General features: G+C 45.1%; 1 protein-coding gene across 4 annotated transcripts in view; it reads right to left on the reverse strand.

The window, feature by feature from the left end:
- Positions 1-26,858, reverse strand: part of ARFIP1 (ADP ribosylation factor interacting protein 1) — a 310,000-nt gene that overhangs the window by 142,081 nt on the left and 141,061 nt on the right. For all 4 annotated transcript variants that reach the window (XM_063920538.1, XM_063920535.1, XM_063920536.1 and 1 more), the window contains one exon: positions 24,179-24,400. In XM_063920538.1, the coding sequence (XP_063776608.1) occupies positions 24,179-24,400 (222 nt within the window). The remainder of the gene's footprint in view (positions 1-24,178; positions 24,401-26,858) is intronic.

The raw sequence follows: 26,858 nt of genomic DNA on the forward strand, positions 1-26,858 counted from the left end.
CTGTGTGTACGTGTGTGTTCTCTCACATTTAATATGTCAAAGGAGTGTGTATCATGCAGAGTGTTTTTCTCAATCTGGAGGATCACTGCCATGTACTCAGGATAGTACACATTCTCAGGCTAGCGGATCTGAACCAGTATGGTTAGATTTATTAAAAGGGATGATTTCAAATATTTCGAAAAAATTATCCCAAAATGAGAAGGAGACGCAATATTTCAGGCAATCCATTGATGACCTGATGAATAGAGATTCAGTGGTCATTCCAGCGTCTCAGACCCCTGCCATTTGTCCACAAAAGCGTACTCTGGCCCAAATCATGAAGGCTGATACCGGTGATGATGCATCAGACCCAGAGGAGGGTGAGGTGGACTCTGGAGGGGGGGATGCAGCTTTGTCACAGGGAATACAGGCCCTGATAGAAGCTATTAGAGACGTCCTGCACATTACTGATAAGGTGTCAGAGGACGAGGAGGAATCTTATTATAATGTGAAAAAGAAATCCTCAGCTACTTTCCCTGCATCTAAGGAATTAAAATCCCTATTTGAAGCAACTTGGGTAAATCCTGACAAGAAGTTTCAGGTCCCAAAACGGTTACTCACATCCTCCCCGTTCCCTCAGGATGATAGGAAAAAAATGGGAAAACCCACCGATAGTTGACGCATTGGTCTCTAGGCTCTCTCGAAAGATAGTTTTACCTGTTCCTGGGGCAGCTTCTTTGAAGGATGCTGCAGACCGCAAGATTGAGACCACTCTCAAATCTCTGTACACAGCTGCGGGGGTGGCCCAGAGACCCTCCCACAATCCAAAAATATACTGGTAGGTTATTTGGTTCCCAACAAAATTAACCCTAAAATGAATGTGTGTGTGTGTGTGTAAATGTGGTAGACAATATAGATTGCAAAGCTCCACTGGGGCAGGGACTGATGTGAATGGCCAAATATTCTCTGTAAAGCGCTGCGAAATATGTGTGCACTATATAAATAACAGGTAAAAACAAAACAAAAAAAACCTCTTCAATCCTTTCGGACAACGAAGTTTAAAATAAAAACCAAAGGTTCTTCTATGGCCTTCAAAGGCAATAAAGGTAAACCCAGAAAACCAGCAACTGCAGGTTCAAAGGAACAGAACCCCGGTTCTGCTTTCTCTAAGTCTTCAGCATGACGGTGGATGCACTTGCCTGGAAAACAGGCAGGTGGGAGCCCATTTGCCATTCTTCAGTCACATATGGGCAAAGATCTTATAGCCCAGGGTTACAGACTGGAGTTTCAGGAACTCCCACCTCACAGATTCTTCAAATCAGACTTACCAGCTTCTCAAGAAGTAAGACTTTACAGGAAGCAATTCAAAAACTGGTACAAACTGAGGTCATTGTTCCAGTTCCACTTCAGCTGCAAAACAAGGGTTATTATTCCAACCTGTTTGTAGTTCAGAAACCGGACAGTTCGGTAAGACCCATTTTAAATCTTAAGTCGTTAAACCCGTACTTACGGGTGTTCAAGATGGAGTCTCTGAGACAGGTGATCTCAGGTCTGGAGGAGGGGGAATTCTTGGTGTCTCTGGATATAAAGGATGCGTACCTTCATATTCCGATTTGGCAGTCTCATCAGGCTCATCTAAAGTTTGCCTTACAGGACTGTCAATACCAGTTCCAGGCCCTGCCATTTGGCTTCTCTACGGCACTGAGGGTGTTCACCAAGGTAATGGCAGAAATTATGTTTCTCCTCCGCAAAAAGGGAGTAAACATAATACCGTACCTGGACGATCTGCTGATAAAAGCACCATCCAGGGAGAGGTTGTTAGTCAACATTGCCCTCTCAACCCAACTACTCCAGGATCATGGATGGATTCTAAACCTACCAAAATCTCATCTGGAGCCAACGTTCCTGGGGATGATACTGGATACGGAGGCACAGAAAATGTTCCTTCCGTTGGAAAAGGCATTGATGATTCGGTCGATGGTGCAGGATGTTCCAGGACACACCCGGATATCGGTGCATCTATGCATTCGCCTTCTAGGAAAGATGGTAGAGGCGCTGCAGTATGGAAGGTTTCACACAAGGCCCTTCCAGCTGGATCTGTTGGACAAATGGTCTGGATCGCATCTTCACATGCACCAGAGGATCCGTCTGTCGCCAAAGGCCAGGATTTCTCTTCTGTGGTGGCTTCAGGACTTCTCACCTGACCGAAGGATGGAGGTTCGGGATTCAAAATTGGATTCTGCTAACCACAGACGCAAGCCTCAGAGGTTGGGGAGCAGTCGCCCAGGGGGAACAAAATCCAAGGAAAATGGTCAAGTCAGGGAGCCATTCTTCCGATCAACATTCTGGAACTCAGGGCAATATACAAAGCCCTTCTACAGGCATTGCATCTTTTTCAAGATCGAGCCATTCAGGTTCAGTTGGACAATGTGACGGCGGTAACACACATAAACCGACAAGGCGGAACAAAGAGCAGAGCAGCAATGTCAGAGGTAAAAAAGATTCTCCTCTGGGCAGAAAGACACGCTGTGGCGTTGTCTGCGATCTTCATTCCGGGAGTAGACAACTGGTAAGCAGACTTCCTCAACAGACACGACCTACAACCAGGAGAGTGGGGCATTCACCTGTAAGTGTTCGGGTGCTTGACACGTCGGTGGGGAATTCCACAAATCGACGTGAAGGCCTCTTGTCTCAACAAGAAGCTCAAGCGGTGTTGTTCCAGGTCGAGGGACCCACAAGTAGTGGTGGTGGATGCTCTGGTGACTCCATGGGTCTGCCAGCTGTTGTACGTGTTTCCACCACTCTCATTGATCCCAAAGATTCTCAAAAGAATAAAAAGTGAAAAGGTTCAAGGAATTCTCATTGCTCCGGTCTGGCCAAGAAGGGCCCGGTATGCAGATCTACTAGAGATGCTCCTAGAGGATCTGTGGCCTCTACCTCTTTGTGAGGACCTTCTCCAACAGGGGCCGTTCGTCTATCAAGACTTACCATGGCTACGTTTGACGGCATGGAGGTTGAGTGTCAAATTCTAGCCTGGAAAGGGATACCGTATAAGGTTATTCCAACCCTGATCCAAGCCAGAAAGGGGGTAACGTCTAAACATTACCACCGTATTTGGAAAAAATACGTCTCTTGCTGTGAGAACAGAAAATTTCCTGCGGTGTAATTTCAATTGGGACTTTTTCTCCTTTTTTCTGCAGTCAGGAGTGGATGTGGGCCTACGTTTGGGCTCCATAAAAGTCCAGATTTTGGCCGTATCCATTTTCTACCAGAAACAATTGGCTTCTCTCCCTGAGGTTCAGACATTTTTGAAGCGGGTTCTGCACATCCAACTGCCCTTTGTGCCTCCTACGGCACCTTGGCATCTCAACGTGGTGTTGCAGTTCCTGCAATCGGATTGGTTTGAGCCTTTACAGGATGTTGACGTCAAGTTTCTTATGTGGAAGGCCGTCACGCTGTTGGTCTTGGATTCTGCGAGGCATGTGTCGGAGCTGGGAGCGTTGTCGCACAAAAGCCCCTATTTAATTTTTCATGAAGATAGGGCTGAACTCAGAACTCGTCAGCAATTTCTTCCTAAAGTGGCGTCTGCGTTTCTTATCAATCAACCTATTGTGGTTCCGGTGGTTACCGACACCTCTGATACATCAAGGTCCTTGGATGTTGTGAGGGCTTTGAAGATCTATGTGAAGCGGACAGCTCGCCACAGAAAATCTGACTCGCTGTTTGTTCTCTATGATTCCAATAAAAATAGGATTTACATTTTTCTCGTAGTCCGTAGGGGATGCTGGGGTCCACATTAGTACCATGGGGGGTATAGACGGGTCCACTAGGAGCCATGGGCACTTTAAGAGTTTAATAGTGTGGGCTGGCTCCTCCCTCTATGCCTCTACTACCAGACTCAGTCTAGAAACTGTGCCAAGGAGACGGACATACTTCGAGAGGAGATACACAGATAGTGGTGAGATTCACATCAGCTCACACATAAAAGGCAAACCAAGCTAACTAGCTTGAAACAATTCAGCAACAGCTGAACCACAGTACTTAACCAAGTAACAATGCAGTACTCAACCAAGTAACAAGGCAGTACAGAACCAAGTAACAACTGCAGGAAAACGAAGCGCTGGGCGGGCGCCCAGCATCCTCTATGGACTATGAGAAAAGGATTTACCGGTAGGTAATTAAAATCCTATTTTCTCTTACGTCCTAGAGGATGCTGGGGTCCACATTAGTACCATGGGGATGTACCAAAGCTCCCAGTACGGGAGGGAGAGTGCGGATGCTCCTGCAGAACTGATTGCTCAAACTTTAGGTCCTCAGAGACCAAAGCATCGAACTTGTAGAACTTAGCAAACGTGTTCGACCCCGACCAAGTAGCTGCTCGGCAAAGCTGTAAAGCCGAGACACCCCAGGCAGCCGCCCAGGAAGAACCCACCTTATGAGTAGAGTGGCCCTCAACAGATTGTGGACACAGCAAGCCTGCCGTAGAATAAGCAAGCTGAATAGTGAACCTGACCCAGCGAGAAATCGTCTGCTTAGAAGCAGGACACCCAATCTTGTTGGGATCATAAAGGACAAACAAAGAGTCCGACTTTTTGAGACGTGAAGTCCTCTTCACATAAATCCTCAAAGCCCTCATGACATCCAAGGACTTTGAGGTAATTGAGGAGTCAGTAGCTACTGGTACCACAATAGGTTGGTTGATATGAAAAGCCGACACAACCTTTGGAAGAAACTGCTGACGCGTCCTGAGCTCAGCTTTATCTTCATGGAAAATCAAGTAGGGGACCTTGCAGGACAATGCCCCCAATTCAGACACACGCCTAGCCGAGGCGAATGCCAACTGTGTGACTGCCTTCCAAGTGAGAAACTTGACCTCAACCTCCTGTAGAGGCTCGAACCAATCTGATTGCAGGAACTGCAACACCACGTTAAGATCCCAAGGTGCTGTAGGAAGCACAAGAAAGTCTGAACCTCAGGGAGGGAAGCCAACTGTTTCTGGAAGAAAATGGACAAGGTTGAAATCTGGACTTTTATGGAGCCCAAACGTATGCCCACATCCACACCTGCTTGCAGGAAGAGGAAAAACCGCCCAAGTTGAAATTCCACCGTAAGAAACTTCTTGGATTCACACCAAGACACATACTTTTTTCAAATGCGATGGTAATGTTTAGACGTCATTCCTTTCCCAGCCTGTATCAGGGTAGGAATAACCTTTTTCGGAATGCCTTTCCAAGCTAAGATCTGGCGTTAAACCTCCATGCCGTCAAACACAGCCGTGGTAAGTCTTGATAAGCGAATGGCCCGTTGCAGAGGTCCTCTCGAAGAGGAAGAGGCCTCGGATCATCCAGTAGTAACTCCAGAAGATCCGCGTACCAAGCCCTTCTAGGCCAATCCGGAGCAATGAAGATCGCCTGAACTCTTGTTCTTTTGATTACCTTTAGAATCCATGGGATGAGTGGAAGTGGAGGGAACACATACACTGACTGGAACACCCACGGAGTTACCAGGGTGTCCACCGCCACTGCCTGTGGGTCCCTCGACCTGGAACAATACCTCCGAAGCTTCTTGTTGAGGCGTGAGGCCATCATGTGTATTTGCGGTTGCCCCAAAGACTTGTCACCTCTGCGAACACCTCTGTGTGGAGGCCCCACTCTCCTGGATGGAGATCGTGTCTGCTGAGGATGTCCGCTTCCCAGTTGTCCACACCCAGAATGAAGATTGCAGACAGCGCCACTGCGTGTCTTTCCGCCCAGAGGATGATTCTTGTTACCTCTGACATTGCAGCTCTGCTCTTCGTTCCGCCTTGTTGGTTTATGTATGCCACTGTCATTACATTGTCCGACTGAACTTGAATAGCCCGATCTTTTAGAAGATGAGCCACCTGTAGGAGACCGTTGTGGACGGCTCTTAGTTCCAGAATGTTTATCTGAAGGCTGGATTCCAGACTTGACCACTTTCCTTGGAAGTTTTCCCCTTGGGTGACTGCTCCTCAACCTCTGAGACTTGCATCCGTGGTTAGAAGGATCTAATTCTGAATCCCGAACCTGCGGCCCTCCAGTAGGTGAGAACTTTACAGCCACAAGAGGAGTGATATTCTAGCTTTCGGCGACGGACGTATCCTTTGGTGCATTTTAAGATGGGACCCTGACCATTTGTCCAGGAGATCCAGCTGGAAAGACCGTGCATGAAACCTTCCGTACTGTAGAGCCTCGTAGGAGGCAACCATCTTCCCCAGAAGGCGAATGCACTGATGAACCGAGATTCAGGATCCAACCATGATCCCGGAGCAGTCGAGTTGTGAGAGCAATGGACTGGAACAACTACTCCCTGGACGATGCTTCTATCAGCAGATCATCCAGATATGGAATTACGTTCACATCCTGCTTGCGGAGTAGGAGCATCATCTCCGACATCACCTTGGTGAACTCCCTCGGTGCTGTGGGTAGGCCGAATGGCAGCGCCTGGAACTGATAGTGACAGTCCAACAGCGCAAACCTGAGATAAGCCTGGTGTGGCGGCCAAATGTGAATGTGAAGGTATGCATCCTTGATATCCATGGACACCAGGAATTCTCTCCTCCTCCAGACCTGAGATCACCGCTCTCAGAGATTCCATCTTGAACTTAAATTCCCTCAAATATGGATTTAACGATTTGAGGTTCAATATTGGTCTGACCGAACCGTCCGGCTTCGGTACCACAAAAAGGTTTGAGTAGTAACCCTTGTTTTCCAGGTGAGACGGAACTGGAACAATGACATTTGCCCTTTCCAATTTTTGAATGACTTCTTGTAAGATAGCCCTTTCTGTCAGCAAAGCTGGTAAGCCCGATTTGAAAAATCTGTGAGGTGGAAGCTCTTGAAATTCCAGTCTGTACCCCTGAGATACAATATCTTGAATCCAGGGGTCCAGGCCTGAGGATGCCCAAACCTGACTGAAATTTCACAGACGTGCTCCCACCTGTCCGACCTCCAGGCTGGGAGGTCCACCTTCATGCTGAGGATTTTGAGGAAACAGAACCCAGTTTCTGTTCCTGGGAACCTGCCGGTGCAGGTTTTCTGGATTTCCCCCGACCACCTCTGAAGAAGGTGGAAGGGGATTTGGACTTGTTAACCTTAGCAGTCCGAAAGGACTTCATGATAGGCGCAGAAAAGGATTTATTTGGCGTCGGAGTGGCGGAGGGAAGACAGGTTGACTTACCTGCGGTTGCCGTGGAGATCCACACATCCAAAGCTTCTCCAAATAGAGCCTGACCTGTGTAGGATAGGTTCTCCACACTCTTCTTGGATTTCGCATCCGCAGACCATTGTCGCAGGCAGAGTCCCCTGCGTGCCGAGACCGCCACTGAAGACGTCCTTGCGGTCAGATTGCAAAGGTCCTTCATGGCCTCCACCATGAAACCCGCAGAATTCTGTATGTGACGTAAAAACATTTCAATGCCACTTCTATCCATAGTATCTAAATCCTCTAGTAACGTGCCTGACCACTTTACTATGGCTTTAGAAATCCATGCGCAAGCAATAGTGGGCCTAAGCGCCACGCCTGAAGCAGTGAATATGGATTTGAGCGTAGTCTCAATCTTGCGGTCTGCCGGTTCTTTCAAAGCGGTAGACCCAGGGACAGGTAAAACCACCTTTTTAGAAAATCTAGAAGCAGAAGAGTCTACTATAGGAGGGTTTTCCCACTTTTTCCTATCCTCTTCAGGGAAAGGAAAAGTAACCAGAACGCTCTTTGAGATCTGGAATTTTTTCTCTGTGTTTTCCCAGGATTTTTCATATATTGCGTTTAATTCCCTAGACGCAGGAAAGGTAAGGGAGACTTTCTTATTGTCTGTAAAGAAAGCCTCCTCGACCTGTTCAGGTACCTTGTCAGTAATGTGTAAAATATCCCGAATGGCCTCAATCATGAGCTGCACCCCTTTAGCAAGGGATGCCTCCCCCCTCAGTACGTCCCCTTCACCGTCACCCGTATCAGACTCGGTATCCGTGTCGACTTGCATTACCTGGGCAAGAGCACGCTTTTGTGGGCATATACCAGGGGACTTAGATGAGGTAGTGGGAGATGAATACGACAAAACCTCCACAGATTGTTTTAAAACCTGTGTTTCAGTCTCATAATGAGCTATCCTAGATGAAATCTGGGATATCATACCCTTAATAGAAGCAACCCACTTGGGTTCGGGTTCAGAGGGCTGAGACACTGTATTGCATTCCTGAGTATATGGACTAGACTCTTCTGGAGAAGATACATACTCTGCAGCACAAGATACAGAGTCCCTAGACATGGTAATGCGAGATATATAGCATACACACACACACAGGAAAATGTCAGACACAGTTTCCCCCAAGTACCTTCAGAGAGACACAGAGTTATGGAGCCAGCCCACACAGCGCCCCAGTAGACAGTTATATAATAAATGCCTGGCGCTAACTGTGCAACCTTAATAGACTACACAGTATGTGAATAACACTTGTCCCCCCCCTTCTATAATCCCCTGGTAACGCACAGGATAGCTGGAGTCATGTGGAGGGTCAGCGCTCCCTGTCAGCGTCTCTGTAGTGTGATCTGCAGGGAGAAAATGGCGCTGCTGAGTGCTGGATCCGCTCTGAGAAGCTCCGCCCCCTAAAATGGCGCGTCTTCCCGCACTTCTAGAGATAATACTGGCCTAAGGTAAATGTTGCTAGCAGTAGTACAGTGTCCCTGATAGCTGCTGTGACCAGTATAGTGGTGTTTGCGCTGGCCCAGGGCGCCCCTCACAGCACCGCATCTCTGTGCCTCTGAGGCCTCCGGAGCGCAGCCTCAGAGCTGTGCTCCCACCATGATGCCGCTTGTCGGGTCACCGGTGTCCAACTCACCACCAACGTCTTCTGGCTCTTTTAGGGGGTGGCGGCAGTGCTGCGTGAGCGAGCGGTCACCTCAGGGGCTTGCGATAGACACCCTCAGGAGCTCAGTGTCCTGTCAGCGGAGATAGTGGCCATTAACTTCAGAGGGTTGGGCACTACTCCCACCTAAGTCCCACGAAGCAGGGAGGCTGTTGCCAGCAGCCTCCCTGTGCCTAACTCTAAGAAAAACAATAAAACTAGAAAAACTGCTATGGAGCTCCCCTAGCTGTGACCTGCTCCTTCGGACACATTTTCTAAACTGAGTCTGGTAGGAGGGGCATAACGGGAGGAGCCAGCCCACACTATTAAACTCTTAAAGTGCCCAGGGCTCCTTGTGGACTTGTCTATACCCCCCCATGGTACTAATGTGGACCCCAGCATCCTCTAGGACGTAAGAGAAATTGGGTGTCCTGCTTCAAAGCAGACAATTGCACACTGGATCAGGCTTACTATCCAGCATACTTATTCCACGGTAGGTTTGCAGTGTCCAAAATCTGTACAGGCCCACTCAGCTACTTGGTCAGGTTCGAACACGTTTGCTAAGTTCTACAAGTTCGATACTTTGTCCTCTGAGGATCTTCAGTTTGGTCAATCAGTTCTGCAGGAACCTCAGCACTCTCCCACCTGGTTTGGGAGCTTTGGTACATCCCCATGGTACTAATGTGGACCCTAGTATCCTCTAGGACGTAAGAGAAAATAGGATTTTAATTACCTACTGGTAAATCCTTTTCTCGTAGTCCGTAGAGGATACTGGGGGCCCGCCCAGTGCTTCATTTCTTCCTGCACTGTTACTTGGTTAAGTGTTGTTGGTTGAGCGGCTGCTGTTCCTGGTTTAAAGTTTGGTTAGCATGGTTTTCCTCTAGTTTGTGTGTGCTGGTTCGGAATCCCACCACTATCCTTTTATATCCTTCTCTCTAAGTATGTCCGTCTCCTCGGGCACAGTTTCCTGGACCGAGTCTGATAGGAGGGGCATAGAGGGAGGAGCCAACCCACGCTATCAATTTCTTAAAGTGCCCATGGCTCCTAGTGGATCCGTCTATACCCATGGTACTAACGCGGACCCCAGTATCCTCTACGGATTACGAGAAAAGGATTTCCCGGTAGGTAATTAAAATCCTATTTTATGTTTAAAACCAGGACGAACCGCACCCATCATTATCAGCATTTCTTACTTATGTAAATACATTATTGAATTATTAGAAAATAAAAAACATCCACTAAAAAATAGAATGATCTCAAAGTACAAAATAAAAACTGCATGCAAACTGGTTTAGCAGGCACATAATTCATGCAATTTACACGCTTACAAGAAAAGTGACAAACATTTTTTTTTTTAAATAATTGGAAAGGAAAGGGTATGTTACTGTTTTAGTATGTAATTAAAGTTTTGCAAGCTCTGCTATCAACATACAGTACAAAAAGTACAGTACAGTAAAATGCAACAACACAAACTGTTCTAATCAATTATAACCTTACATAACGAGGCTACTAGTGGAGCCAAGAAAAAGTACACAACACAAGTGAACCGTGCTAAGGGGGTAATTCAGAGTTGATCGCAGCAGCAAATTTGTTAGCAGTTGGGCAAAACCATGTGCACTGCAGGGGGGGCAGATACAGTATTTGCAGGGAGAGTTAGATTTGGGTGGGTTATTTTGTTTCTGTGCAGGCTAAATATTGGCTGCTTTATTTTTACTCTACAATTTAGATTTCAGTTTTAACAGACCCCACATAAATGTAAATGTAACTCTCTCTGCACATGTTATATCTGCCCCACCTGCAGTGCCCAACTGCTAACAAATTTTCTGCTGTGATCAACTCTGAATTAGGCCCTAAATACACAAAATCTATAGCTGTACTGTATCTTCCTTCCAAACTGAAGGCCACTAATCCCCAAATTAAGACAAGATACAAACTAAAATGGTAAAACACATTGTTCAGTGTTAAGAAGACTTTCCACTGCAGATGTGTTCAAATAAAATATTACCTCCACTATACAAAGCCGGAGCTCCTTCCGCAATTTAAGATATTTTCTTACTGATAAGGGACACGAGCCAAAAATCACATACCATTATAAATTACACTAATATTGTCTGAAATGTTTTAGACTCTTAAATAATGAAAATGTACACAAAGGGCTAAATTTACGAAGCTGTGGGTTTGAGGAGGATTAACTCAATAGGGCCTGCTGCAGATTGACAGCGCATTCTATGCGAAAAGCACAGTAATTTACTACATTATTAACACAACGTATATTCCATTGAGCTTCACAATTGAGAACAAAATTCTAATAGAACAAGCCTGGGTAATAATAAACGAGAGGTAAGAGGGCCCTGCTCACAAGCTTACACTCTATAGGGAAATAGTCATTTGATAAATGTGGAGAAGTATGAGTGTACTATGAATGGCCGGCTGTCAGGATCCTAGCACCGGGATCCCGGCCGCCAGAATGACAGCAGCGGGACGAGCGCAAAAGAGCCCCTTGCGGGCTCACTGCGCTCTCCATGCTGCAGGGATGGTGGTGTGCTACGCTATTTATTCTCCCTCCAAGGGTGTCGTGGACACCCCAAGAGGGAGAATAGTTGTCAGTATGCTGGGCGCCGGGATCCCGACAGCTGGAATATCGTGCCACCCGAGAAGTATTACATATTGCAAATTGGTCCAGGTTCCAGAGGTTCTTGGTGGCCTGTAAAATCCAGTCACACTGCAATTTCAGCCTGGGGCAGGTGGTATGTGTGAGTTTAGAAAAAAAACACATGTAAAGTTATGGGTTAACGGTGTAGAGGGGAAGCAACTGGGTATAATAGCTAGTGGAGCTTATGTGGGGGGCTCTGGAACTTGATAAACTTGCCTGCATAGGTGAGCTTTCAGGGAACACTTGAAGGTTAAGAGACCAGAAGAAAGTCTTGTTGTGCACGGGAGTGCAATTCACACAAGCAGATGCAGCTACAAAATACGGACTGTAACGGTGAATGTGTGCAGGTAATGAGTGTGGCAGAGACGCGCATCTTGCGCAAAGCAGAAATATCAAATTGGGAGATATTTTGAGATAAGTGTTTTATAATGAATTCAACAAAAAACAGGCAACCAATGTAGGTACTGAGTGGAGCAGCAGATGAAGAAAGTTTTGCAAAAAAATATCTGTCTAGCTCAGAGGTTCTCAAACTCGGTCCTCGGGAGCCAACACAGTGCATGTTTTGCAGGTAACCCAGCAGGTGCACAGGTGTATTAATTACTCACTGACACATTTTAAAAGGTCCACAGGTGGAGCTAATTATTTCACTTGCGATTCTGTGAGGAGACCTGCAAAACATGCACTGTGTGGGCCCCCGAAGACCGAGTTTGAGAACCTCTGGTCTAGCTGCTGCATTTAAAATAGCTTGTAGGCGTGAAAGTCTGTTTAGGGAAGACCTGTAAGACTATTCCTTGACCAGAGAATAGACAGTGGACAATTATTATTATTACCAGTTACTTATATAGCGCACACATATTCCGCAGCGCTTTACAGAGATTATGGCAATACAAGACTGGTTTATTGGCATTTGGCTATTTCAGCAGCTGCATAAGAAAATTATTGGCTGCCTACTCTATGATCAGTGAACTACACATTAGCCTGGATTCCAGAGGAGCAGCAAACAGGACTGCGTATCTGCGGAAAGCAAGATCTTCAGTACAGGAGCACCTGAGCAACAGTGGAATTGACTGGTAATTAGTCTTCTAACGATACTGGATCACTGCTATTGGTTGACATTTTACCTTTATGCTGCTCCAACACATTTCTGCAGCCAACACACCGTATTTGTCAGTGGCGACACATTTAGATTTATTTAGCAAGAGCTAGGAATCTACGAGGTATGGCTATTAAGGAACGAGACTGCTTTAATCCATATGTGTCCTTGTTTCTCTCTTTAATACAGAATATGAATGCAGGCTTTCCTTTTACTTCATGGGACAGCCATTGACTAGTGTTTGGCAACTTATGAATTGTGTAATGAGGAAGCCGCTGTTGTTTACAGAGGCAGTGGATCAATATTCAATACTTAGACCTTTTCCTTTAGCTTATTTACAAGCCCAACATTATGTGGCTGGCCTTTCTATGTTGCTCTTGCAGGATGACTGTAATAACTCTTTAGACGATTTGTTGATGGAGGAAATTTCTTCTTATACAACAATCTCAATACATTAGTTGTTCCTTCATATTCCCTTTAGTGTATGATACATTGAACACAGGGTTGGCATAATGGAGAGACCACTTCCCATCTTTAAAAACACAAAAAAGCTGTTACGAACATTTGAGACGTATGAGATATATTTCACAGGACATATTTGTCCTCTCATCATAGATACCCCATGAGAACGATGTAAAATCACTCATGCCCTAGATGGGTCTCTCAAAATGGCTGAAATAACAGTTTATGGGCATGTCCAGTGATACAGAGATTTTGGACTCAGGTATGGGGTTATGTTAACCATCATCTAGTCAATTGTCTACCTTTCACTTCCAAATGATCAATATTTGGTATCCTACCGAAGGAACTCGAGTAGCGCTGGGGGTTCGGAAATTGTTGTTGGCCTTATCTGCTATAGCAAAATAATTTACCCTTCAAGTGTGGATACAGCCTATGATCCCTCCATTTTTTTTTATTAGAAAAACCTTCTCATGTTTTTAGGATGGAATGGTTGGAGGCCTCACTACAAACGGAGACGTTTACTGAAAGATTTTTCGAGCCATGGCAAAGTTACATAGATGCCCTATCCCACTCACTCAAGGAACATGTTTGGAAGTGTCTTAGGAATATGCAATGGTATGAGACACGAGTGATGAGCAAGATCCCCCAATCTTTCTTAGTAATAATAAGCTTATGGCTTTCCACCTTCGTGACCTACTTTTTCTTAAACATGAATGGAAGGAAAGTGAAAGACATGGATCCGGGTTCATACCACACCATTCTACAGTGCTAAGTCTGGGTGTTCTAGCAATGCAAATTTATAGCTTGGACAAAAACTGCTTCACAGAGAGCTGTGTGTGCTGGTGTGTTATCCTGATGGAGGATGAAACCATTTTCTGGCCTCATTCTTCTGATTCTTTCCCTGCAAAGTTTCTAGAATATTTTTCTAGTAATGTTGACTCACTGTTGCACCTTCTGGTACCCAGTCTTCCAAAATAACAACTGTTATATCAAAGAAAAAAAGAATACATGGCTTTGATTTTTGATTTGGTTTGATGTGCTTTCTTCATTCTTGGCAATAATGGTGTTTTCCAGCACATGGACTGGCGTTTTGTCTTGGGATTTTACTGGAAGAATCATCAGGTATAACTTTTTCTAAAAAAACGTGATCCTGCTTGAATTTGTCCTGAAATGTCTGTACAAATTCGCTTTCGATTTTCTTTCAGCTCGGCAGTGAGAAGCCTTGAAATCATCCTAGCACAAACCTTTATCATGTTATTATCTTGATGCAAAACTTGCCCAGCAGTTTCATTGTCATTCGGATGCCGAGTCGACAGTTAATTCAAACAATTTTCTCAATGTTTTCCACATTTTCGTTTGTTTTTGATGTGTAATGCCTCCCGGGACGTTCATCATCTTCAGTCATTAAATCTTTTGTGCCACTCAAACAAACATGCACATGACATAAAATCTGCCCTATAAGCCTCGGTTAGCATACGTTTTGTTCAATTTAACCAAAAATGTTACGTTAATACATTGCTCTAGTTTTGAGCGAAGCATTGTTATGACGCAAGGGAAGAACATAACATCTGCGAATGTGGCGTGACAGCAAACTATCTGTGTGAGATGGGTGAAACTTTCAAAACCGTTTTAGGATAGGAAAAGGTTAATAGCCACACCTCATATTATGCACATAGAATAATGTACTATTATTATTGCATTTTATACTATTATTGTATGTAACAGTTACTCTTTTTATGATGATAGTCATCAGTTAAATACTAAATAAATGTATAAGTATCTTGATTGTTTCATTCTGCAATACCAAGTTTCCTATTGTAAAGATTACAGTCAGGGTAGCCAATCCCGGGCCATTTTTTCAATCCCAGGAATCGGGATCGAAAAATTATCAATCCCTTCTTTTCAATGTGTTCAAGCCCCCTGCCCTGCCCAGCCCAGATAACTTGCCCTAATCTGGACGGGAGGAGCGGTGAGCCACTTGCTGTGAGGTGCAGGGCGGCGCGAGGTCCGGCCGCCGGGCAGTGCAGGGCGGCGGCGAGGTCCGGCGGGCAGCTGGCTGCACAGCATGACCTCTGATTCACGTCACACTGTGCAGTGCACACAGCTGGGGCGAGGGGAAGGACGGGCAGCATCTGAGCCTCCTGAGGACGCTCAATGCTGCCTGGCATAGAAAAAAACTAAGGTGGTGGTCAAACCTGGAATCCCCGGGATTGAATCCCGAACAATTTGAGGCCGGGTTCCCGCCGATACCGACCCCAGGATTGGCCACCCTAATTGCAGTGTCATTATCAGTTTTATTGCTTTACAAATAATATTTGAGCCGTTCACAACAGTTCCTGCCCCATTGGAGTTTACAATCTATATTCCCTACCACATATACACGCACACACAAACACAAATACTTACTAAGTTTAATTTTTGTCAGGAGCGAATTAACCTACCACTATATTTTTTAACTGTGGGAGGAAATCAGAGTATCCCATGCAAGCAAAACAAGAATATACAAACTCCATGGGGAATATACCAACTCAACCTAGTAAGGGCCATAGTAGCACTACTGCAATAATACATTTTGGAAAAAAGGAGAACATGAATATGAGTTTTTGCAGTGTCTGTTTGTGGATTATGGGTGTATTCTGGATGTGTTTCTTAGACAGATGTAACATGATTTGGATACAGATTGAAAGTGGATGGACAATTCAGAACAGAAAATGACACCCAGTGAGCAAACTACACCTAGTCAGCAAACTTGACGGGTAGGGTTTATTGTGCTGTCAACATAAATAGAAATATCAGGTAAGTATCTATTATTGGCTGGTGGGAATATTATTAACTCTGTTTTTGAAAGACTGAGTTTGAAGTAGAGGGATGACATCAAAGACAAAAAGGCAGAAAAACATTCAGTAGCTCAGGACAACAACAGATAGGTCTGGGGAGGACAGGCAAATTCGGGTATTCTGGACCTCCAGATGATACAGAAATCCGAAAGAGACAATCAGCCTCACAAGAGAGGTGATATAGAGAAAAGCCAAAGAACTAGGACTGAGGCTTGTGGTATTTCAACTAATGAAGGAAATGGAGAGAAGGTGGATCCAGAAAAACACAATGCTACAATTTAAAAAGTATGTAGTTATTAAGGTGTGTACACACGATGAGATCCTTGCTATGCCCAATTTTAACTATGCGATTTCCCTTGAACTCCCCCTGAGCCCAGATAGCACAGATTTTAATTATCTGCACTTTCGATTTTGTCTATGTATGATTTTGACTAAGTGACACTTTTGACTATACTTTGTACTAGATAGTCAAGATTGACTTGCCTGCACAGTCTATCTAGCCTTGCGATACCGACCCCACGGGAGTGCGCATCGGGATCGAATCGGTATCGCAAGCTGCCTAACACTTTGAGATTTGCACTAACTTTCCTTAAGATTTTGACTATACAGTCAAAATCTTACAGATTTATCTCACCGTGTGATTGTTATCACCTGTATTTAAGCTGTTGATCAGTGAGGCATAGTTTATGCCACTATACTGGCCTGGATTTTACACAGACTAATACATCGCAAATCGATCTCCTTTCATAAGCTGGCCAACTGGCTCAGACCTTCTCTGTGAATATTGTATGCAATAAAGATGAGAATGATGGGTGTGGGGGAGTTTTTACTTTAAATTACATTGTATATGACAGAGGAAGCGGAAATCTGCAGTGGATCAGTAAATTACAATATTATTTCTATTTATTTTCAATCCCACAGTCACCAACCAAATAGTGTACAGCACAGGTTCCCAAACAGTGCATGTTTTCCAGGTCTCTTCACAAAATCACAAGTAAAATAATTAGCTTCACCTTTGGATCTTTTAAACTGTGCCAGTGAGTAATGATTACACATTGATAGGTGACCCGGAAAACATGAACTGTTTGGGGTCTTGAGGACCAAGTTCGAGAAGCACTGGTATAAAAAACAGCTCTATTGCTATCAGCATAGGCTGGTTATTCCTAGGTGAAGAGACTGCACTTTGAGCCTAATTCAGACCTGATCGCAAAAGCAAAATCTTTCTCTAATGGGCAAAACAATATGCACTGCAGGTGGGGCAGACATAACATGTGCAGAGAGAGTTAGCGTTGGCACATGTTATGTTAGTTTGCTATTGCGATCAGGTCTGAATCAGGCCCTTTTTTGTATGGCCCTACTTCTGTAGAGATTCCAGACATGTGCTGACCAGCTTGGGTGGAGGATACCCATGCGACATGCCCACTTTGCTGTAAGGCAGGTATTCCCAACCACAGCCCTCAGTCCATGGTTTTAAGGATAGCCATACTTGAGCACAGGTGACTTAATTAGTACCTGTTTTTTTTATTTAACAATCTGTGCTCAAGCATGGATATCATAAAAATGTGGACTGTTAGTGCGCCTTGGGAACTATGGTTGGGAATATGTGCTGTAGAGCCACCAGCCCTGGATGAAAAACCCTAGAACTGATTAGTTGAAAACCAGGCAGACGCCAAGCTCTTTGTATTCCCAATTTAACCACTAAAAGCCCAGGCATAAAGACTTAGAACAACTAACATTTATGGGGGGTGGGTGGGGGGATGATCTGTGCATCGCTTTCAACACTATCAGGGGCAGGTCATTTGGTTTGTGCAGAACCACTGCCAGCTTGCCAGTATGTATATTTGGTAGCATCTATACTTACTCTAAAGTGTGGTTTCTCTGCCTGTTTGTGTCAGTTTTGAGTTAGTAAATTGGGGAGATGCCCTACCATCTGGAAAACTCTGCAATTCCACAGAGATTGCAAGCACAGATGTTTAGTAGCTGTCCCACAAAAAGTGAATATACACTAGAAGAGAGTAAATAAGCCTTTATACCAAGCTTTAAACAAAACGAACAGTGAAAATAAGAATTTACTTACCGATAATTCTATTTCTCGGAGTCCGTAGTGGATGCTGGGGTTCCTGAAAGGACCATGGGGAATAGCGGCTCCGCAGGAGACAGGGCACAAAAAAGTAAAGCTTTTACCAGATCAGGTGGTGTGCACTGGCTCCTCCCCCTATGACCCTCCTCCAGACTCCAGTTAGGTACTGTGCCCGGACGAGCGTACACAATAAGGGAGGCAATTTGAATCCCGGGTAAGACTCATACCAGCCACACCAATCACACCGTACAACTTGTGATCTAAACCCAGTTAACAGTATGATAACAGAAAGAGCCTCTTAAAGATGGCTCCTTAACAATATAACCCGAATTTGTTAACAATAACTATGTACAGTATTGCAGATAATCCGCACTTGGGATGGGCGCCCAGCATCCACTACGGACTCCGAGAAATAGAATTATCGGTAAGTAAATTCTTATTTTCTCTATCGTCCTAAGTGGATGCTGGGGTTCCTGAAAGGACCATGGGGATTATACCAAAGCTCCCAAACGGGCGGGAGAGTGCGGATGACTCTGCAGCACCGAATGAGAGAATTCCAAGTCCTCTTTTGCCAGGGTATCAAATTTGTAGAATTTTACAAACGTGTTTTCCCCCGACCACGTAGCTGCTCGGCAGAATTGTAATGCCGAGACCCCTCGGGCAGCCGCCCAAGATGAGCCCACCTTCCTTGTGGAATGGGCCTTAACAGATTTAGGCTGTGGCAGGCCTGCCACAGAATGAGCAAGTTGAATTGTGTTACAAATCCAACGAGCAATCGTCTGCTTAGAAGCAGGGGCACCCAACTTGTTGGGTGCATATAGTATCAACAGCGAGTCAGATTTTCTGACTTCAGCCGTGCTTGAAATGTATATTTTTAAGGCTCTGACAACGTCCAACAACTTGGAGTCCTCCAAGTCGCCAGTGGCCGCAGGCACCACAATAGGTTGGTTCAGGTGAAACGCTGATACCACCTTAGGGAGAAAATGCGGACGAGTCCTCAGTTCTGCCCTATCCGAATGGAAGATTAGATAAGGGCTTTTATAAGATAAAGCCGCCAATTCAGATACTCTCCTGGCGGAAGCCAGGGCCAGTAACATAGTCACTTTCCATGTGAGATATTTAAAATCCACCTTTTTCAATGGTTCAAACCAATGGGATTTGAGGAAATCTAAAACGACATTTAGATCCCACGGTGCCACCGGAGGCACCACAGGAGGCTGTATATGCAGTACTCCTTTAACAAAAGTCTGTACCTCAGGAACTGAGGCCAATTCTTTTTGGAAGAATATTGACAGGGCCGAAATTTGAACCTTAATAGATCTCAATTTGAGACCCATAGACAATCCTGATTGTAGGAAATGTAGGAAACGACCCAGTTGAAATTCCTCCGTCGGAACACTCCGATCCTCGCACCACGCGACATATTTTCGCCAAATGCGGTGATAATGTTTCGCGGTGACTTCCTTCCTTGCCTTAATCAAGGTAGGAATGACTTCTTCTGGAATGCCTTTCCCTTTTAGGATCTGGCGTTCAACCGCCATGCCGTCAAACGCAGCCGCGGTAAGTCTTGAAAGAGACAGGGACCCTGTTGTAGCAGGTCCCTTCTCAGAAGTAGAGGGCACGGGTCGTCCGTGACCAACTCTTGAAGTTCCGGGTACCAAGTCCTTCTTGGCTAATCCGGAGCCACTAGTATTGTTCTTACTCCTCCTCACCGTATAATCTTCAATACCTTTGGTATGAGAGGCAGAGGAGGAAACACATATACTGATTTGTACACCCAAGGTGTTACCAGTGCGTCCACAGCTATTGCCTGTGGATCTCTTGACCTGGCGCAATACTTGTCCTTGAGGCGAGACGCCATCATGTCTACCATTGGTCTTTCCCAACAGTTTATTAGCATGTGGAAGACTTCTGGATGAAGACCCCCCTCTCCCGGGTGAATATCGTGTCTGCTGAGGAAGTCTGCTTCCCAGTTGTCCACGCCCGGGAAGAACACTGCTGACAGTGCTATTACGTGATTCTCCGCCCAGCGAAGAATGTTGGCAGCTTCTGCCATTGCACTCCTGCTTCTTGTGCCGCCCTGTCTGTTTACATGGGCGACCGCCGTGATGTTGTCCGACTGAATCAACACCGGTTTTCCTTGCAGGAGTGGTTCCGCCTGGCTTAGAGCATTTTAGATTGCTCTTAGTACCAGAATGTTTATGTGAAGAGACTTTTCCAGGTTCGTCCATACCCCCTGGAAGTTTCTTCCTTGTGTGACTGCTCCCCAACCTCTCAGGCTGGCGTCCGTGGTCACCAGGATCAAATCCTGTATGCCGAATCTGCGGCCCTCCAATAGATGAGCCTTTTGCAACCACCACAGAAGATATACCCTTGTCCTTGGCGACAGGGTTATTCGCAGGTGCATCTGAGGATGCGACCCTGACCATTTGTCCAACAGATCCCTTTGGAAAATTCTTGCATGGAATCTGCCGAATGGAATTGCTTCGTAAAAAGCCACCATTTTTCCCAGGACTCTTGTGTACAGACACCTTTCCTGGTTTTAGGAGGTTCCTGACAGGTCGGATAACTCCTTGGCTTTTTCCTCGGGAAGAAAAACCTTTTTCTGAACCGTGTCCAGAATCATCCCTAGGAACAGCAGACGTATCGTCAGAAAACAGCTGCGATTCTTGGAATATTTAGAATCCAGTCGTGCCGTCGAAGAACTACTTTAGATAGTGCTCTTCCGACCTCCAACTGTTCTCTGGAACTTGCCCTTTTTAGGTCGTGCAAGTAAGGGATAATTTAGATGCCTTTTTTCTTTGAAGAAACATCTTTTCGGCCATTACCTTGGTAAAAAGGCCCGGGGTGCCGTGGATAATTCAAACGGCATCGTCTGAAACTGATATTGACAGTTCTGTACCACGAACCAGAGGTACCCTTGATGAGAAGGACAAAATTTGGACATGGAGGTAATCCTTGATGTCCAGGGACACCATATAGTCCCCTTTTTTCCGGTTCGCTATCACTGCTCTGAGTGACTTTATCTCGATTTGAACCTTTTATGTAAGTGTTCAAAACATTTTAGATTTAGACTATGTGTCACCAAGCCGTCTGGCTTCAGTACCACAATATAGTGTGGAAAAATAATACCCTTTTCCTTGTCGTAGGAGGGGTACTTTGATTATCACCTGCTGGATATACAGCTTGTGAATTGTTTCCAATGCTGCCTCCCTGTCGGAGGGAGCCGTTGGTAAAGCAGACTTCAGGAACCTGCGAGGAGAAGATGTCTCGACTCTCCAATCTTTACCCCTGGGATAATACTCGTACGATCTAGGGGTCAACTTGCGAGTGATCCCACTGCGCCCTGAGACTCTTGAGACTACCCCCCCACCTTGAGTCCGCTTGCACGGCCCCAGCGTCATGCTGAGGACTTGGCAGACGCGGTGGAGGGCTTCTTTTCCTGGGAAAGGGCTGCCTGCTGCAGTCTACTTCCCTTACCTCTATGTCTGGGCAGATATGACTGGCCTTTTGCCTGCATGCCCTCATGGGAAAGGAAAGATTGAGGCTGAAAAGACGGTGTCTTTTTTAGCTGAGATGTAACTTGGGGTAAAAAAGGTTGGATTTCCCAGCTGTTGCTGTGGTCCCCAGGTCCGATGGACCGACCCCCAAATAACTCCTTCCCTTTATACAGCAATACTTCCATCTGCCGTATGGGATCTGTATCACCTGACCACTGTCGTGTCCCTGACATCTTCTGGGAGATATGGACAACGCACTTATCTTGATGCCAGAGAGCAAATATCCCTCTGTGCATCTCACATACATATATATAGAATGCATCCTATTAAATGCTCTACATGAATAAAATATTTTCAGTCAGGGAATCCGACCAAGCCAACCCAGCACTGCATCTCCAGGCTGATGGCGATCGCTGGTCGCAGTATAACCACCGTATGTGTGTATATACTTTTTAGGATATTTTTCCAGCTTCCTATCAGCTGGCTCCTTGAGGGCGGCCGTATCTGGAGACGGTAACGCCACTTGATAAGCGTGTGAGCGCCTTATCACCCTAAGGGGTGTTTCCCAACGTACCCTAATTTCTGGCGGGAAAGGGTATAACGCCAATATTTGCTATCGGGGTAACCCTACGCATCATCACACACTTCATTTTATTTTATCTGATTCAGGAAAAACTACAGGTAGTTTTTTCACTCCCACATAATACCCTTTCTTGTGGTACTTGTAGTATCAGAAACACGTAACACCTCCTTCATTGCCCTTAACGTGTGGCCCTAATGAGAAATACGTTTGTTTATTCACCGTCGACACTGTATTCAGTGTCCGTGTCTGTGTCTGTGTCGACCGACTGAGGTAAATGGGCGTTTTTAAAACCCCTGACGGTGTTTCTGAGACGCCTGGACCGGTCCTAATAGATTGTCGGCCGTCTCATGTCGTCAACCGACCTTGCAGCGTGTTGACATTCTCACGTAATTCTCTAAATAAGCCATCCATTCCGGTGTCGACTCCCTAGAGAGTGACATCACCATTACAGGCAATTTCTCCGCCTCCTCACCAACATCGTCCTCATACATGTCGACACACACGTACCGACACACAGCACACACACCGGGAATGCTCTGACAGAGGACAGGACCCACTAGCCCTTTGGGGAGACAGAGGGAGAGTCTGCCAGCACACACCAAAAACGCTATAATTATATAGGGACAACCTTATATAAGTGTTTCTCCCTTATAGCATCTTTTATATATATACAATATCGCCAAAATCAGTGCCCCCCCTCTCTGTTTTAACCCTGTTTCTGTAGTGCAGTGCAGGGGAGAGCCTGGGAGCCTTCTCTCCAGCTTTTCTGTGAGAGAAAATGGCGCTGTGTGCTGAGGAGATAGGCCCCGCCCCTTTTACGGCGGGCTCGTCTCCCGCTATTTTTGAAGTTAGGCAGGGGTTAAATATCTCCATATAGCCTCTGTGGGCTATATGTGAGGTATTTTTTGCCTCTAATAAGGTTTTTATTTGCCTCTCAGAGCGCCCCCCCCAGCGCTCTGCACCCTCAGTGACTGTTGTGTGAAGTGTGCTGAGAGGAAAATGGCGCACAGCTGCAGTGCTGTGCGCTACCTTTATGAAGACTCAGGAGTCTTCAGCCGCCGATTTTGGACCTCTTCTCTCTTCAGCGTCTGCAAGGGGGCCGGCGGCGCGGCTCCGGTGACCATCCAGGCTGTACCTGTGATCGTCCCTCTGGAGCTAGTGTCCAGTAGCCAAGCAGCAAATCCACTCTGCACGCAGGTGAGTTCACTACTTCTCCCCTAAGTCCCTCGTTGCAGTGATCCTGTTGCCAGCAGGACTCACTGTAAAGTAAAAAACCTAAGCTAAACTTTCTCTAAGCAGCTCTTTAGGAGAGCCACCTAGATTGCACCCTTCTCGTTCGGGCACAAAATCTAACTGAAGTCTGGAGGAGGGTCATAGGGGGAGGAGCCAGTGCACACCACCTGATCTGGTAAAAGCTTTACTTTTTTGTGCCCTGTCTCCTGCGGAGCCGCTATTCCCCATGGTCCTTTCAGGAACCCCAGCATCCACTTAGGACGATAGAGAAAAAGGTATTCTAAAGAAGGTGACGTTTAATGAAATACAATTTAATGAACTCTTGTCCAGAGGCTATACCTTGTAATAAGGGAGTATAACATAGGGGGCATTTTATACACACACACACACACACACACACACACACACACACACAAGGCATATGGAATTAGCTGCAGGGATATACCCTGTGACTAATTACCACTCAAGCCTGATCCAATCAGCGGGGATTAACCCACGTATGAATTTCCGAGGATGTAGTTCTACTCGCAGCTTCTGGAGCTGGGAGGAACAGTCTACAAGAAAAAAAAAATTGAGGATTCATGCGCGGGGAAAAACCATTAAGTCACCAGTTTCCACATGGTAATCCCCAATTTTAGACACAGGGAAAAGGATATTTAATGGAATATCCTTACCCTAGTAATTAGCAGACAATAAGCCGTTGGTTAAACCCTACAGCTAATTGTATGTACCCCAAAACATTTGAAATAGCTAGTCGAGCGCTCTGATGCATAAAACCAATGCGCATGGTTTTGATTTCACATACAGTAGTAAAATAAACCCTCATTAATATGACAATACATAAATGACAATAAAATGAGGAAAGTGATCAGAATTACACATAAAAGCAGTTCTACTTACATGGAGCTCTAAAGACTTTAAACTGAGGTCTGCAAATGCATCTCCCAGCTGCCTTTGTGTCTGCACCATCAAATAGAGCTGTGCGGAAAGTGTCTGGGCCAGTTTCAATATATATTCGTACTTCTTTTTGTTGTCTCGCAGGATTTCTATCTGTGCCTCAAGTTCCAGGTCTACCGTTCTTGAGCCACGTCCCAACTTCTCTGAAATTATTTGGCGGGTACACTGCATGGGGGACAGACAGAAAGCATCAATATTTTAGTGCACAATAACCATGCTGTCATTCTTGTTTCTCTCATCATGTACATAGTACACAATCACTAACCTTATACATTTCTTCAGTTCACATTGTACAGCAGATATTGTGACGGTGTTTGTTTCATGATCTGAAATATTTTACAGTCTGTTTCATGCCACGGTGCACACAGGTGGTTGCTATAGAAATCCATTCAGGCCCCTAGAGGCTAGTCTGGTAAGACAGCTGCTTGGTACATTGTACCGCTTATTGTGATTATTGCAGCATCAACATACTGTACATGTTCACTGCAGCCAGTGATCCTGCTCACAATTTAACTCATCCCACATATTTAGCCTCAAAGATAGTCAATGGCCCAACTTGTTACTTAGTTGATGTAGAAAACCTATCCCAAAAAAACACATAACCATACCTCCAACATTCCAGTGGTTCCCAAACGCAGTCCTCAAGGCACCACAACAGTCCAGGTTTTAAGGATATCCATGGTTCAGCAAGTATGATTAAATCAAATTGACAGTTACAAATGAAAGTCACCTGTGCAGAACCACAGATAGCCTTAAAACCTGAAGTGTTATGATGCATAGAGGACTGAGGTGTCTATTTAATTAGCCTTGGATGGAGATAAAGTACCAGCCAATCAGCTCTTAACTGCCGTGTCACAGGCTGGGTTTAAAAAATGACAGTTAGGAACTGATTGGCTGGTACTTTATCTCCATCCAAGGATTAGTAAATAGACCACCCAGTTTGGATTAGAAAAATATTGGGTGGGTATAGTTATTTTTTGTTGTTGTAGTATAGGATAGGATATTTGCATCAACTACTGTAAGTAATAAGTTGGGCCACTGAACTTTGTGCAAGAGCCATTGAACTCTCAGACATGGAAAGTGCCAGGTCATGCCCCAATTATTTCCAGCAAGCCCTGAGACTTTCATTTCTTTTTGGCAGATTTTTAACTGGTATAGAGCTGCATGACAACACCTCTTCCTCTCATCCTGATAATTATGTCAGTACATCATTCGCTATAAGATGCCACTGATGTGTTGCTAACCAGAAAGAACAGGTAACTTATGTACGTTACAATGGAGTGTAGACCTAAGTAAGTAGTAGTGGAACATTCAAATAAAACCACAATTCCTTAAGCAAATTAGGCTGCCAAAATGCCGCCAATGTATGCAGCAAAAGCAATAGAATAAGTGCGTATTCCCTCCATACCGGTGTCCTCCTTTTAGTTATAAATCTAGCTAAGAATGAATATATGCAAAAATACAGCAACAAGCATGGTAATACAGGTTGAGTATCCCTTATCCAAAATGCTTGGGACCGGAGGTATTTTAAATATCGGATTTTTCCGTATTTTGGAATAATTGTGTCCCATAATGAGATATCATGGTGATGGGACCTAAATCTAAGCACAGAATGCATTTATGTTACATATACACCTTATACACACAGCCTGAAGGAAATTTTAGCCATTATTTTTTATAACTTTGTGCATTAAACAAAGTGTGTCTACATTTACACAATTCATTTATGTTTCATATACACCTTATACACACAGCCTGAAGGTCATCTTGTGAACGCTGCTGGCGGCTCTCACCACCAGCTGACAGCGCAGCGTGACCTCTCACGCTGCGCTGGGGACCCGGAAGGAGAAAGCCGGGCAGCGTTTGAGCGTCCTGTGGACGCTCAACGCTGATCCCTCAATCCCCGGGATTGGAGCTTCCAAGCCCGGGATTGAATCCTGGCCATTTTTGGGCCTAAATCCCGGGATCCCGCCGATCCCGATCCCGGGATTGGCCACCATAGATAGGAAGATACACCTAGAACAAAACGAGATTCACACTGTGTGCTCTCCAAGGATGCTATGTAGCTGATTAATGGGCCTGGAGAAATATAAGAAACATGTGAGATGATAGCTGATTTTATGGAAATCTCATGTTCCATAAGATCAAAAAAACATAATAACTATATCACACAGTGAATTAGATGGATGTCTCGGAAATGTTTTATGGCTCTGCAGGTACAGCAACCTGAAGCTCGCCAGCTGCTGTGGAACTTCAAGTTGCAACATGAACGTGTGGACTTGCAGTTCCAAACACAGCTGGAGTCACAGGTTGTTCTAATTTATAACGTTCGGATACTACAAGAGATTATAAATCAGATTTTTTTTTTAAGTCAACAATTTCCAAATGGTTAGAATTAAGTACTTCATTCATTAAAAATTGAAATCACCAGTCTCAAAGTTTATTCAAAAGACATGATCTAGGTTCTGTCTGAGAAATCTGAGATGGTGTCTGACATCTCTGTAGCAAGAACTTTATTATTTATTACAGAATAAGATTATAAAAAACCCTGCATTAAGACAGACTTCAATCTGGCATTTGCTTGTTAGGACTTGAAGAGCTACAGTAAATCATTTTGCTTGAA

Source organism: Pseudophryne corroboree, chromosome 1 (assembly GCF_028390025.1).
Source record: "Pseudophryne corroboree isolate aPseCor3 chromosome 1, aPseCor3.hap2, whole genome shotgun sequence".
NCBI classification, from domain to species: domain Eukaryota; kingdom Metazoa; phylum Chordata; class Amphibia; order Anura; family Myobatrachidae; genus Pseudophryne; species Pseudophryne corroboree.